The 14,874-nt window shown below is 44.8% G+C and overlaps 1 protein-coding gene across 1 annotated transcript in view; it reads right to left on the reverse strand.

The window, feature by feature from the left end:
- Window positions 1–14,874, reverse strand: part of RAB31 (RAB31, member RAS oncogene family) — a 138,149-nt gene that overhangs the window by 38,252 nt on the left and 85,023 nt on the right. Inside the window, exons 4-5 of the mRNA XM_004460496.3 lie at window positions 6,819–6,890; window positions 5,643–5,749 (exon numbers count right to left, since the gene is read on the reverse strand). Coding sequence (XP_004460553.1) covers window positions 5,643–5,749; window positions 6,819–6,890 — 179 coding nt within the window. The remainder of the gene's footprint in view (window positions 1–5,642; window positions 5,750–6,818; window positions 6,891–14,874) is intronic.

Raw genomic sequence — 14,874 nt, forward strand, 5'->3', positions numbered from 1 at the left:
GCGACCATGGGGAGAAAATAAATGAGGCCCGGGGAGCCTTCTCCTATCACCAACTTCTCTTCCATGATTCTTCCCTCCCTTGCCTTTCCATTCCATTCACAGCTCTGAGGATGCCAGTGAGGGGTGCAAATTCCAAGGAGAAGCCACCATGAGACCCCTAAAGCTTGAAGAGTCAGTCAAACTAGAATCTGTTACAGGCAGGCCCACGCCCAAGTAATCAAGAAAGGCGGGAGGAGTTCCAACTTCGGAGAGGTCAAAAGGGATTTGAATACAGAGTCAAGAATTCAAAATCAGGAAAACAAGCTCAAGCAAAGGAAACGCAGAACTGGAACCTGCGCTGGGGAAGAGGTGGGGTGGGGGTAATTTCTCCCAAGAAATGACTTATGCTCTTGGCTCCAGGTCAAGGCTTGCTTGGAAGGCTGACAGTGCAAATGCAAGATGAGACTTGAGGGTCAGGAGCGGGGTGGGATGTCCCCTTTTTCCTCTACATTTCCTGGCATTTGGAGGATCCTTCCCAAGAGCCAATGAAAGCAGATGATTGCTGGAACACCGAACATGGGCTCCCCTGCAGCCCCTTCTGGTCTCAGTGCCAGCTGACCCCAAAACCTTGCCCAAACCCAAGGCGACCGAGCACAGGCAGGACACCAGGGAGTCCCACCACCCAGGAGGTGCGCAGAAGACACTGGCCCAAAAGGAAAATGCACATTAATTGGATGGAGCTAAACCAACCCAGTCCCATCTTTCCTCCTGATGATTTCAATGTGAGATGCAAAAGGGGAGGGGGCAGAGCACGATCAGGAGTGCTTCTGAAGGGATAAGATTCTAGACCTTGAAAGACAGTGAGCCTCAGTCCCTGCCTGTTCTCCATGAGGTCTGCAGGGTGAGACAGCCCGGGATGTGTGCCTGCAGGTGCACCAGGACAGGTACCAGCAAGGCTCCAGGACCTCCTCCCTCCCATACCCCGCAGGTAGAGTCCTCAGACTCCTTTGAAAAGAATCGATTACAAACAAAACTAACCAAAAAAGGAGCGTATATCCCCAGCCTCACCCCACCTATTGAATAAGAACCTCTGGAGCAAATCCTGGAATCTGAATTTTTAACAAGTGCTCTATGTAACCCTTATGTTCATGAAACTTTTGTAGTGACTGAACTAAGGTTACTTATTTCTTTTTACTTTTCAAGGCTTGTTTGCATAGACACACACACACACACACACACACACACTCACACACTTCTTCCACCAGGCCCTGGACAAGGCCATGCAGTCTCTTGCTGGGGTCCCCAGACTTTCTGAAGTTTCTTTTCTATCTAGACTCAGGTCAGACCTGCCCTCCTTGGAGCCACCTGAAACCTTGAATTAGTAGTGGTTTGGAGTTGCAGGGACCCAAAAAACATGTTCTTAAACCTACCACATGGGAGGTCTGCGGTTCAAACCCAGGGCCTCCTTGACCCGTGTGGAGCTGGCCCATGAGCAGTGCTGATGCGCGCAAGGAGTGCCGTGCCACCCAGGGGTGTCCCCCGCGTAGGGAAGCCCCACGCGCAAGGAGTGCACTCTGTAAGGAGAGCCGCCCAGCGCAAAAGAAAGTGCAGCCTGCCCAAGGTGGCACCACACACACGGAGAGCTGACACAGCAAAATGACGCAAAACAAGACACAGATTCTGGATGCCACTGACACAAGCAAACACAGAAGAACACACAGCGAATGGACAGAAAGAGCAGACAACGGGGGGGGGGGCAGGGAAGGGGAGAGAAATAAATAAAAAATAAAAAAAATAACAAGTACCAGGAAGTGGAGGTAGCTCGCATGGTTGAGCGCCTGCTTCCCATTTATGTTCCAGGTTTGATCCCTGGTGTACCTCCTAAAAACAAATGAAAACACCAACTCTCATTGGAAAAAGGATGTAGCTCAAGTGGCTGAGCACCTGCTTCCCATATACGAGGTCCCAGGTTCAATCTCCAGTACCTCAAAAAAAAAAAGTACCACCTGTAGCAGTTTGATATTATTGATGAATTCCAAAAAGAAATATGGATTATGTTTGTAAACTGGTCTTTTCCTCTGGGCATATTAGAGTGTATTGGATTCAGAGGCTTTACTTTTACTTCATTAAATAACGATTAAGGCTTTGATTGGGCCACATCAGTAGGATGTTCAGTCCCCGCCCCTTTGATGGGTGGGGACTCACAGAGAAACCAGGTTGGAGTTCTTGAGCTAGAGCCCCAGGAAGTAAACACACAGAGAAGCTTGGTCGTGAGGAAAGAGAAGCAAGCCCCAAGAAGAAAGGAACCCTGAGCCCGGAGAGAAGCAAGCCCTGGGAAGAAAGGAACCCAGGAAGCCTGAATCCTGACAAACGTTGGCAGGCATCTTGCTCCAACATGTGAAAATGGTGAGAGAAGTAACTTATGCAAATACATACTATTATAAAATACATACCTTTACAAAAACCAACTGATTTCTGGTATTTTGCATCAGTACCCCTTTGGCTAATACACCAGCTAAAATAATTCTGTGTATAACAAAAGTTACATATTTCACGCTTTAAAACTCCACTGCAGGATTTCGCTGAGGCCAGACTAGCTGAGACAGTGGCTCCTTGAGGGCTCCCCTGGACACAGAGCTGGATGGGACCTTGGACTGAGGCCCATTGGGGATGAAGGGAAGGTGGGAGAATGGGAGTACAGTTATGTCTGCAGGTGTGATGGATGGATTTGATTAGCTGGGCCATTTTGGAGACGGCTTATATGGATTGGTGGGCCCAGATCCCATGCGCATGCTGAGAATGCCGTACCAGAGCACAGTGGTGCCTGGAGGTGACGGCCCCCATACCCACCTGCCCTAGGTATATTTTGTCTGGCCAGGCTGTGCTTCTCTAGGAACTGCCACTCTCCAAAACCATCTGACCCTCCCACTCTCATGCTGATGGTGGGAAAAATCACCCCATTCCTACCCAAACCCAATTCTTTGGCCCCAGGAGCCTGGTCACAGTGTGGGAAAATCCTCCCATGACATATGGACTTGAAAAAAGAGAATCTCTCTCCAGGGCCGAAAGCTGGAACATAGCAAATACCAGAAACAAAGGCAGCCCTGTTTTTACCGGGTGGATACCAGTATTCTTTCCATAAATTCCATCTTTTTTTCGCTGAAATTAATTTCAAATGGATTTCAGTTTTGTTTTGTTTTTTATTTCTCTCCCCTTCCCTGCCCTCCCACCCCTCCCCGAGTTGTCTGTTCTCTGTGTCCACTTGCTGTGTGCTCTTCTGTGTCCACTTGTATTCTTGTCAGCGGCACCAGGAATCTGTCTCTCTTGTTGCATCATCTTGCTGCGTCAGCTCTCCGTGTGTGCGTTGCTACCCTGGGCAGGCTGCACTTTCTTTCGCGCTGGGCGGCTCTCTGTACGGGGCACACTCCTTGCGCGTGGGGCTCCCCTACGCAGGGGACACCCCTGCGTGCCATGGCACTCCTTGCGCGCATCAGCACTGCGCGTGGGCCAGCTCCACATGAGTCAGGAGGTCCTGGGTTTGAATCTTGGACTTCCCATGTGGTAGGTGGACGCTCTATTCATTCAGCCAAGTCTGCTTTCCTGGATTTCAGTTTTATGTAACCAAGAGTCCTAACTTACTACCATTCACGTTTACGTTGTTTCCTGCCTAAGTTCTGGTGCATCAGCACTCCCCAATACACAAGGCTGGGTTCCACTGGAAGTTGTTTCTCTTCTGCAGTTAGACAGTGTTAGATGATACTACCTTCTATCAATACTTTATACCCACCACCATCCCACCCCTTCGCAAGAAGTTACTGCGATTCTCTTGGGCAGAAGTTGTTGTAGGATTCCAGTAAAGAAGGTAGATATCTAAGTTAAGAATGGGGAGTTTAAAGATTTGTCCACCCCCTAGAAAAACAAATCCTTTTGTGGTGTTTATGGCTGTTATTATAAACCAACATGATGCAATCTGATACAAAGCTTTTCAAATCCCAAAGAAACAGAGCAATTTGTCAAATGGCATGTTAAGTTTTGCAAGATGTGTTTTCCTTGTTTATTTAATTTTGGCTTTGGCATATTTGGGTCAGCAAAACCCAAAGCATGACATAGTTGTTGCTCCAGAAATCAACTACTGGAATTCTTGAGAATTAAATTAACCAAGGAAATGGAGACAACTACTTCCTTGTATAACATGTTTATCTAGTAAAATGAATAGCTCATCAGACTAGATAAAGCAATCATCAAATCTCTAACCTGCATGGACTGGTCCCTACAAACCTCTCTCCAGGTAAAGGAAACTCAACAATTAACTGTCTCTGGGGAAGCCAATGTTTCACAATCAGATCTCAGAACAAAACAGTGAGACTGTGTAGACTTGAGCATATCCTTAAGCTAAAATCAGAGCTAAAACTAACAGAAAGCCTATGGAAAACGTTCAGTATTCTAACTCTCCTTACCATATGTGATGGTTAGGCTAATGTATCAGTTTGGCCAGGTAATGGTGCACAGTTGTTTGGTCAAGAAAGCATAGGCTAATTGTAACATGAGGCCATTTCATGGACTTCAATCATCAATGAGTTGGCTAACATATGGCTGATTAGATCTATAATCAACTTTGGAGACTGCCATCAGCAATGAGTAAGGTCTCATCCAATCAGCTGAAGGCCTTAAAAGGAGAGGTGATCTCAGCATTCAGAGAGAGAATTGCCATCTCTCCTTCAGACAGACAGCATCTGCAGGGGAACTTATCAAGGACCTTCATCAGAGCCCCTGGTTTCATTCTGCCCTAATTTGGACTTGTGCATCCCCACAGTCATGTGAGAGACAATTTTAGAAAATCTCATACTATTTACTCATACTGTCAGTTCTGTTTCCCTAGAAAACCCTGACAAATACATTATATGAAAGAGTGGGGAAGCGGACTTGGCCCAGTGGATAGGGCGTCCACCTACCACATGGGAGGTCCGCAGTTCAAACCCAGGGCCTCCTTGACCCATGTGGAGCTGGCCCATGTTCAGTGCTGATGTGCCCAAGGAGTGCCCTGCCACACAGGGGTGTCCCCCGCATAGGGGAGCCCCACGCACAAGGAGTGCACCCCGTAAGGAGAGCCGCCCAGCGCGAAAGGAAGTGCAGCCTGCCCAGGAATGGTGCCGCACACACGGAGAGCTGACACAGCAAGATGATGCAACAAAAAAAGAGACACAGATTCCCGGTGCCACTGATAAGGATAGAAGCAGTCACAGAAGAACACACAGCAAATAGACACAGAGAGCAGAAAACTGGGGGGGGGGGGGAAGGGGAGAGAAATAAATTAAAAAAAAAAGAAAGTGTTACTAAAATGGTGGTGGTCCTAATAATGATAATAACAGAAAAGGTAACAATAAAAATAATAAAGCAAGGTAGTCCAAAGATATCTAAAGTCAGAGATGTCACTCTTACGTAGAGGAGATTTGATCTCAATATTCCTCAATGTGTGGTACATCGAGTTTGCTTTTCCCCATTGTTCTTCTTTAATTCTACTTTGGTTGAATAAATATCATGTTGACTACCACAAATAGAATGGCTATCAATTAAATGGTTACCATGAGAGTAGACTTAACCACTCAGGCATTTTTCCACATAGACATTTGGGGATATGGAAAATTTTATAAAATGCAACTTACCTAATATCTGATAGGTCACATTTGTTCCCAGCAATAGCCATCACGATGTTCTCTGGACCATGTTCTTTCAGCTCTTTAACCCATTTCTTCAAGGTATGAAATGAATCCTAAACCAAAAGTGTAAGTGAGTCATTAGAAAGACCCATTACTATACTATTTCAGCCAAGTAGAAATACAGACCCCATAAAATTTAACAGAGAAACAGATTTTTAGGCGATTCATTTAGATGAACATACCACCTCTATCTTGGCACAAAATTTAACATTAGGTGTCATGTTTACATAGCCTATAGAACGTTCCTTTTCTAAACTTAAAACCTGATGAAGTTAAGTGAATGAGAACAGTAATTTTCTTCTATAAATAACATTAATCTAAAACAATATCCTGACTCCATATGAATAAGGGTAAAAGGACTAAGAATGTATGTTTACTTTAGGAAAGAAAACAAAAAAATTATATATCTATCCATATATGTGTATGTGTTTTCCTTTTTGCCCTTCACTCACAACTTTCTTCTCAGAATCGAGCCAAGCACACACTACATTTAAGCAGAAGTGATCAGGAACTCATGAACGATAAACAGTAATGCATCATTAAACCAACAGTCTCCTGCATGCAGTGAGCATTCCAAGGCAAAAGGTAAATAATTCAGTTTGCATGGTCGGAAGGAAAAACACCAGCAAACCACTGCAATTATTTGCTGATGGATCTCCTAGAGCTTGAGTTTGATAACCTGAAAACGCATTAATATTATATCTGCACAAACACAGGCATATTGATTTATACACACGTAAGCACTGCCCTTGGCATTTTAAGGGGCATGATTGAAACACTAATGGAAAATAAGTACTCCACAATTATAAAACATGCAGAACTTTAAAAGAGCTTTCCTTTTCTTCAAAAGCTGACACTCTTGAGAGGAATACCAACAGACATGACCTTGGCTCTAGAAATGGAAAGTCAACATTAAAAATGAAGAAATGATTGTTATTGTTTATTTAATTTCACAGATAAATCCAGGAAGCCTCATTACATACAGGTGAAGTGAACTCAATACACAGTGCTCATTATCCCTGACCAGGGCACTATGAAGCCTCACTCTAGGCTGCTCAGGAGTCAAGGCTCTGCTCAGAGAATCACCGTGAATGACATCTTAATTCTACCAGGGACACCTACCTGTTTGGTAATGTCATACACTATGACGGCTGCCGCAGAGCCTCGGTAGTACATGGGAGCCAATGAATGAAACTGTCAAAAAAAAGAACGGAAAGCTTCAGGCCAGAGGCAGCATACTTTGTGCAATCCTAAATTAAATCTAAATTTTTATCCCACAGCACTCCTGAAAGTCCCCCTAGAGTTTTCCCAGGGTTCAGATTAAATAATGAACCTCCACCCAGACGGCACATACGCTTATGGTTTATAGAGTATGAAATGTCCTCTCGGGCAAAGGCGAGATATATATTTTATTGGAAATGTCACCATCTCATGAGTTTTCTTTTCTCTGCTGCTCATGGCTTACGGAATATGATTGCCCAGAGCAATCTCATTAGAATTATATGGCAGTTAGGAAAAGGATGTAAGCCAAGGGCAGGAAAACGAACGCTGGCAAAGATCACAGGACCCCTTGCTGAGAGTTCATGGGGAGCACTGCAGCGAGGGCAGCCTCAGTATCACCCGCCCGGGGCTGCAGGCTGCCAGCTCTCTCGTCGCCCTCCAGCCTGGTCCACGAATGACGAGACACCAGGTGTGCTTCCATTCCGGCATGCTGATGAAGCAGCAGCACTGGTCACTAGCATCATCTCTCCCCAGAGAAGACAGGTCATTATTCTGAGAATACATACATTAGTAGGTATAGATTTTGGAAAAGGGTCCAGGCTAAATTTGCATCCTTCATTTTTTTAATTAGAAAATATCTTGGAGGGAAGCAGCTGTGGCTCGATTAGTTGGGTTCCTGCCTACCAGATGGGAGGCCCTGGGTTCGTGAGCACAGGCTCACCTGCATGCTGCAGACAGCCACAGGCCCAGGCACCACGGACTGCCACCCGGCCTGCCAGCACGGCGGAGAGCCGACTCAGCAAGGTGATGCAACAAAAGGGGGAGACAAGTGAGGACTCAGAAGCATGCAGTGAATGGACACAGAGAGTAGACAACAAGCAAGCCACAAGGGAGGGAATAAATAAATAAAATACAGACACAGAAGAGCACACAGCAAATGGACACAGAGAGCAGACAACAAGCAAAAAAAAAAAGCCATGGGGGGGGGGAGAAAATATATATACCTTGGAGGTTTGTTGTTTTTTTTAGGAGGTACCAGAGATTGAACCTGGGACCTCGTATATACGTAGCAGGCGCTCAACTACTGAGCTACCCCTGCTCTGCTGAAGGGGTTTTGAAAGCCAAAGAAAAAGATAACCAGCTCACATGATGGTACTAATGTGTTTCTAAAATGCACATTTATTACTACAATTCTGAAGCAGATTTTTAAAATTCCAGCAATTTTCTGGAAGAAAGAATTTTACCTAAAATTATTTTAATATGTGGTATAGCAGTAATTTCAAATTTTAAGACTTACATTAACAGTTATAAACAATGGTCATATGACTTCCCCATAATGTCTGGAAATAGAAGCAATTTATTATGAGCTTCTGGAGGTTATCAATCTTTAAATAGAGTGAGCATGTTGAATTTTAAAAATGAATACAACAATGTTCAGTTTCTCTTCTGCATTGGTGGAACTTGGTATGTGTTTGTCACCCTTCAGTTCTTTGTAAGGATGTTTCTTCTATACGGCTAGTGGTTCACGTTCGTATGGGAAAAATTGTAGCTAAACATTTCATTGTCCTCAGCCTGCAAAGGAAGCACAATTCTATTGCTTTGTCTTGCTTATAGTCATTAAATCATTACTTTTGCATCACAACAACAAGAAAAAAAGACAACCAGCTCAGGAGAAAAATGGGCAAAGGATCTACACAGATCAATCACAGAGGAAGCAATAAAGAGCTTGCCAATGAATACTGTAAAACGTGTTCAACTGTAATAAAGGAAATGGAAATAAAAACAAGGCTGAGGTAATATTAAATATGAAAAAGACTTTTAATGCCCTGTGTTGGGGGGGCTTGCGGAGGGAGGCACTCTCATACATTGCATGGGAATGTATTGTAATACCACCTGTGAGCCCCTTTTTGTAATAAACACCAAAAGTTGAAGTGTGCATACTTTTGGACCCAACAGTTGCTCATGTAGGAATATACTGCAGCCATCGTCACACACGCACAAGAATATTCATCCCTGAGTTATATGAGGGGGCATATATTTGAAAACAACCTACAGGTCCATCATAAGCAATTAATGGTATATGTATATAATGGAATATTCCACAACCATTAAAATGATGAGGTGAATTTTTACTGGTAGGAGAAAGTGTCTTTGACATAGTGTGAAATGAAAAAGTAGTCTCAAAGCAGCTTACGTGGCAAAAGATAACTTTGGGCAAAATGTCTGTGTGTGCAGGTAGAAAATAATGTTCCTCACAATGTCAATGGTGGGATTTCAACTGATTTTAACATGTTCCTTATAAAAGTATGGACTGCATACATTTTTGCCACAGTTTTTAAATAAAATCAAAAGTGATTTTGATTGGAGGGTAGGGAGGGAACAGGGAGGAAAGAAGGAAGAGGAAGACTCCTGGGGCAATTCCGGCAAATAATAGAACCACAAGTCATTCATTTTTATTTCCTACAAAAGAGAAATCACTGAATAAACACTTGCCAAGTGGCCATGGTCATATCTGGGCATACGGAGGTGTCAGCCAGCCCCCAGGTTTCCCTTTGCTGGCACTGATCAGAACGCTAGTGGAGCACACAGCAGTGAGGCTGTCCTCACGTGGGAAACAGGCTGCCCCTCCTCCTCTGCTTCCCTAGCCTGCGTCCCCACCTGGAAGAGAGACAACCCAGGGCCTCTGTGATTTTCAAAACAGAAAACGACAGGATGAAGCTCAGGATGAATTGTGGGGTTCAACAGCCGAGCCACGTGGTAGTAGAACACGCTTATAGCCAAGCCATGAGATGATAGAACACACTTACAGCCAAGCCAAGAGATGGTAGAACATGCTTACAGCCAAGCCAAGAGACGGGAAAACATGCTTACAGCCAAGCCATGTGATGGCAGAACACGCTTACAGCCAAGCCATGTGATGGCAGAACACGCTTACAGCCAAGCCATGAGACGGGAGAACATGCTTACAGCCAAGCCAAGAGATGGGAGAACATGCTTACAGCCAAGCCATGAGATGGCAGAACATGCTTACAGCCAAGCCATGAGAGGGTAGAACATGCTTACAGCCAAGCCAAGAGACGGGAGAACATGCTTACAGCCAAGCCATGTGACGGCAGAACACGCTTACAGCCAAGCCATGAGACGGTAGAACAGGCTTACAGCCAAGCCATGAGATGGTAGAACATGCTTACAGCCAAGCCAAGAGATGGGAGAACATGCTTACAGCCAAGCCATGTGATGGCAGAACATGCTTACAGCCAAGCCATGAGACAGGAGAACATGCTTACAGCCAAGCCATGAGACGGGAGAACACGCTTACAGCCAAGCCATGTGATGGCAGAACATGCTTACAGCCAAGCCATGTGATGGCAGAACATGCTTACAGCCAAGCCATGAGATGGGAGAACATGCTTACAGCCAAGCCATGAGATGGTAGAACATGCTTACAGCCAAGCCATGAGACGGTAGAACATGCTTACAGCCAAGCCAAGAGATGGGAGAACATGCTTACAGCCAAGCCATGAGATGGCAGAACATGCTTACAGCCAAGCCATGAGATGGTAGAACATGCTTACAGCCAAGCCAAGAGATGGGAGAACATGCTTACAGCCAAGCCAAGAGATGGGAGAACATGCTTACAGCCAAGCCATGAGATGGCAGAACATGCTTACAGCCAAGCCATGAGACGGGAGAACATGCTTACAGCCAAGCCATGTGATGGCAGAACACGCTTACAGCCAAGCCATGAGACGGTAGAACATGCTTACAACCAAACCATGAGATGGTAGAACATGCTTACAGCCAAGCCAAGAGACGGGAGAACATGCTTACAGCCAAGCCATGTGATGGCAGAACATGCTTACAGCCAAGCCATGAGACGGGAGAACATGCTTACAGCCAAGCCATGAGACGGTAGAACATGCTTACAGCCAAGCCATGTGATGGCAGAACATGCTTACAGCCAAGCCATGTGATGGCAGAACATGCTTACAGCCAAGCCATGAGACGGGAGAACATGCTTACAGCCAAGCCATGAGACGGTAGAACATGCTTACAGCCAAGCCATGTGATGGCAGAACATGCTTACAGCCAAGCCATGTGATGGCAGAACATGCTTACAGCCAAGCCATGAGATGGGAGAACACGCTTACAGCCAAGCCATGAGATGGGAGAACATGCTTACAGCCAAGCCAAGAGACGGGAGAACATGCTTACAGCCGAGTCATGAGATGAAGAACAAGCCAAGGGCTGTGCTCGGCCCCGGGGGGCTGCTCTCCTCTGCCCAGGAACCTTGTGCTCCCCCAGGAGGGAGGAGCAGAAGGACGTTTCCAGGAGGGGATTTGGCTCAAGGAAAGACCCTCATTTACCCTGCATGCCTTTCCACTTTCCCTGATTGCCTACCATGTGTCTTATAATTCCTAGGTATCAATGCATATATTTCAAACCACCCTCTTATAGAAATCACAAACAGAATTCCTGCTCAAAGGGAGGAAAAAGCAATGTTTTTATGAAACATTCCTGCTGTGCTAAGGGTAATGTGTCCTTTTAGCCCAACTGTATGAAATGTCCATTTTTACAATACAGTCTCATAGAAGAGTGGTCCGTGTAAACACAAAAAGTAACAGTGCCAGGACAAAATCTATTTTTCAAAAGTCAAGGTTCTTGGACATCGAGCAGAAAGAGCAGCAAAGTGTGGACATCTTCTAAGACAGGGTTCACTGTCAGCTCGATGGCCATAAATGGAATCTAAATGGCCACCAGTGTACAGGTCCCATGAATTATTGAATAATTTTTGTATAGAATGCATTACTCGGTCTTTCCTTCCTCCAAATGGAATCACTTTGAAATAAATCTGTTGGTGATGCCACTTAAAGACTTATTGCCCGGGACTTGGGGGTTGTAATGAGTTAAAAATTCACATCTCTGTTTCAAAACCCAATAATGCATTGACCAAAGGATAATTTTTGTGGAGGACAAAAAGATAAGTCACTTCTGGCTGACAATGTATGTACTTTTCCATATATAAATATAAAACAAAAGCACCACAATCAGCCTTAAAACTCAATATAATTCTATCATTGTAGGGAGTTAAGACTGATAGAGCACTGAAGTAAAAGATTCATCTAGAAATAAAAGTGCAATACAAGAGGCTGATAAAACTAATTTTTCCCCAAAATTATTTTTTTCTTTTTTTAAAAAGATTTATTTATTTCTCTCCCCTTCCCACCCCCCCACCCTGGTTGTCTGTTCTGTGTCTATTTGCTGCGTCTTCTTTGTCTGCTTCTGTTGTTGTCAGCGGCACGGGAATCTGTTTCTTTTTTGCTGTGTCATCTTGTGTGTCATTTCTCCATGTGGGCGGCACCATTCCTGGGCAGGCTGCACTTTCTTTCGCACTGGGCGGCTCTCCTTACAGGGTGCACTCCTTGCGCATGAGGCTCCCCTACGCGGGGGACACCCCTGCATGGCATGGCACCACGCACATCAGCACTGCACATGGGCCAGCTCCACACGGGTCAAGGAGGCCTGGGGTTTGATCCGCGGACCACCCATGTGGTAGACGGACACCCTAACTGCTGGGCCAAGTCCGCTTCCCTCCCCAAAATTATTAGTAAACTTTATTTCACTTCAAAAAATAAAATAACATTAAACAAAATTAAAGCTAATTTTTTAAAAATCTCACCTTGAAGGTTATTTAAAAATGTGCACAACAGAGGCCAATTTAAAATCCCTTCTTCGCTAACTATGCAAGAAAATATCCAGAAGGCCAAGTTAAAGGAACATGTCCAGGTTAAGTCTCAGGTGTCGGTTAATTATTGTGAAGAAGCATGGAGAACTGTGAAAGGTAATCCCTCCTGAAAACGGCTGGTGTGTGTTAGTGTGTGTGTGTTTTCACTGCTGGACATATACATGGCATGAGGGAAGGGGATGGCCTTTTTTAAGCACTTAGAGCTTCCTAGACTTCTGGGCTTTCACAGACGGAAGCTACCCTTGCCCCCTTCTTCTAGCAGCTAGTAGAAGGATCAATGGGCATAATCCTTCTGGAAAGCGACTGAACGCTCTTTCAAGAGTCTTGAAAACGTTCATACACTCAGGCTCAGCAATTCCACTTCTTAAGGTACTACTCAGAGATTTTCACAGAGTGACCAGAATTCATTCTAGAACTCTTGGTCATGCTCTAAAGGTGGAAGTGACCTCAATGCCTAACAAGCAGGGAACGGACACGTACATACGTGCTTTGGTCACCTAACAGAAAGCTGGGCAGCAATTACACACACACTTTCAGGAAAAACACTCAACGGCGCAGGAGCCAACGTGGCGTCAGAGGGCATTTTCTCAAGGGTCTTCTGCAGAACCCTCGGCCCTTGAGGTACTTTCTGGAAAAAAGTTTTGCTCCCCTGGACGTTTACAAGCTATTATTACCACATTAAAAATTTCTACAGTAAAATCACCTATTTATTTGAAGTCGGAATTTTCTTTTTTTTTTTTTTTAAACCTTTTTAAACGTATTATCAGTAGGCAAACAACCCATCTTAGGGGCATAATATGAAGACAAGTAGACTCAAAAGACTGATGCCTCTTACTGGCTGTCGTGTTTTATAAAACGGGAAGTCAAGGAGGGGATGGGTTTGGTGATAAGAACGAAGGTTTACCCAGTTCTGGGATTCTACAACAAGACCCATATCGATATAAGACAGGCTTCTGGATGGGACCCGCTAGCTTGGCCCACTCTCGATTGTCCTGAGGGCCTCACCTGCACCCCACGCCTCCCATCTCCCACCCCACGCTGCCCCACAGCACAGTGGAAAGCACTATTCCAGGAAATCTAATCCTTCAGACCACCCAGTTTGCTGAGGCAAACTTCCTTAAATTCAGGTTTGTGGTGTCATAAATTCCACAGCAGCAAAACTTTGCATGTCAAGAATCAGCAGTGGCAGAAAATAAATGAAGTTTCCAAACAAGCAGGGCTCCCGCTGAGCTCGCCTCTCCAGATGAGGTAGCCCAGCCAGAATTCTGGCATCGGGTCCTGGAACTTGCACGGACTGGGGACGCGGAAAGACTTTCAGAGAACGACTTGTCCCTGGTGACTAGCTCCGCGGGGCTGCAGGAGCCAGCGCTGGGCTGTGAGCTGAGCATAAATCTGCATCCGGTGCCAGAGCACAATCAGAAATTCTCCCTCCCACAGAACACCAAGGCCAGGGAGGGCCAAGGGCAGAAGCCAAATGAATCCAGTGATCCAGTGAGAGTCAAACAAAGAGGGTCAGTGGAGAAGAAAATTCCTGACATTCTCAACATTCTCAGCTGGCAAAAGTTGAAGGGAAAAAAATTCATTACTGAATGTTCTTTCTTTGTCATTCAGAAGAACTTTTTCTGATTTTCACTTTCTTCACAATAGAGCAGAGGGCCCATTTAATATGCTTACTCAGATATCCCAAAACCCAGTCATAAAGAAGTAGATCTATACAGAAAAAGGGGTGCAAGACTACATACCAAAATATTAACATGGTTATTTCTGAATAATGATATCACAGGCAGGTCACCACTTATTTCCAAATTATTCACAAAGAACTTTAACATGATACGTTAGTTTTTCAATGAGAAGGGGATATCTTCTTTTCCTTTCTTCCCCCGCCCCCCTTCCTTTTTAAAAATATACCAATTAAAGATAAATAACTCCCTTAGCTTTCAGGGATCAAAGGGTTGAAGAAAACATATCAAGAGAAATCTGGTTTTCAGAAGTAAACTGATGTCTGCTTGACTCCTTTTTTAGCAAGATTCTGTGCACATCTTCTTCAGTAGAAAATGATACCACACAAATCTAAACATCTATCCCCAAAGAAAGATTTGGCCATTTGGGGGGCTGGGGGGGGGGCCAGGGAGAGCATAGATTAGTGCTTTTTGAAAGACAAAGTGATGAACTGGAATATTCTGATCTCCAGAATATATAAAACAGAAGGCA

This window comes from Dasypus novemcinctus, chromosome 16, assembly GCF_030445035.2.
Source record: "Dasypus novemcinctus isolate mDasNov1 chromosome 16, mDasNov1.1.hap2, whole genome shotgun sequence".
Lineage (NCBI taxonomy): Eukaryota > Metazoa > Chordata > Mammalia > Cingulata > Dasypodidae > Dasypus > Dasypus novemcinctus.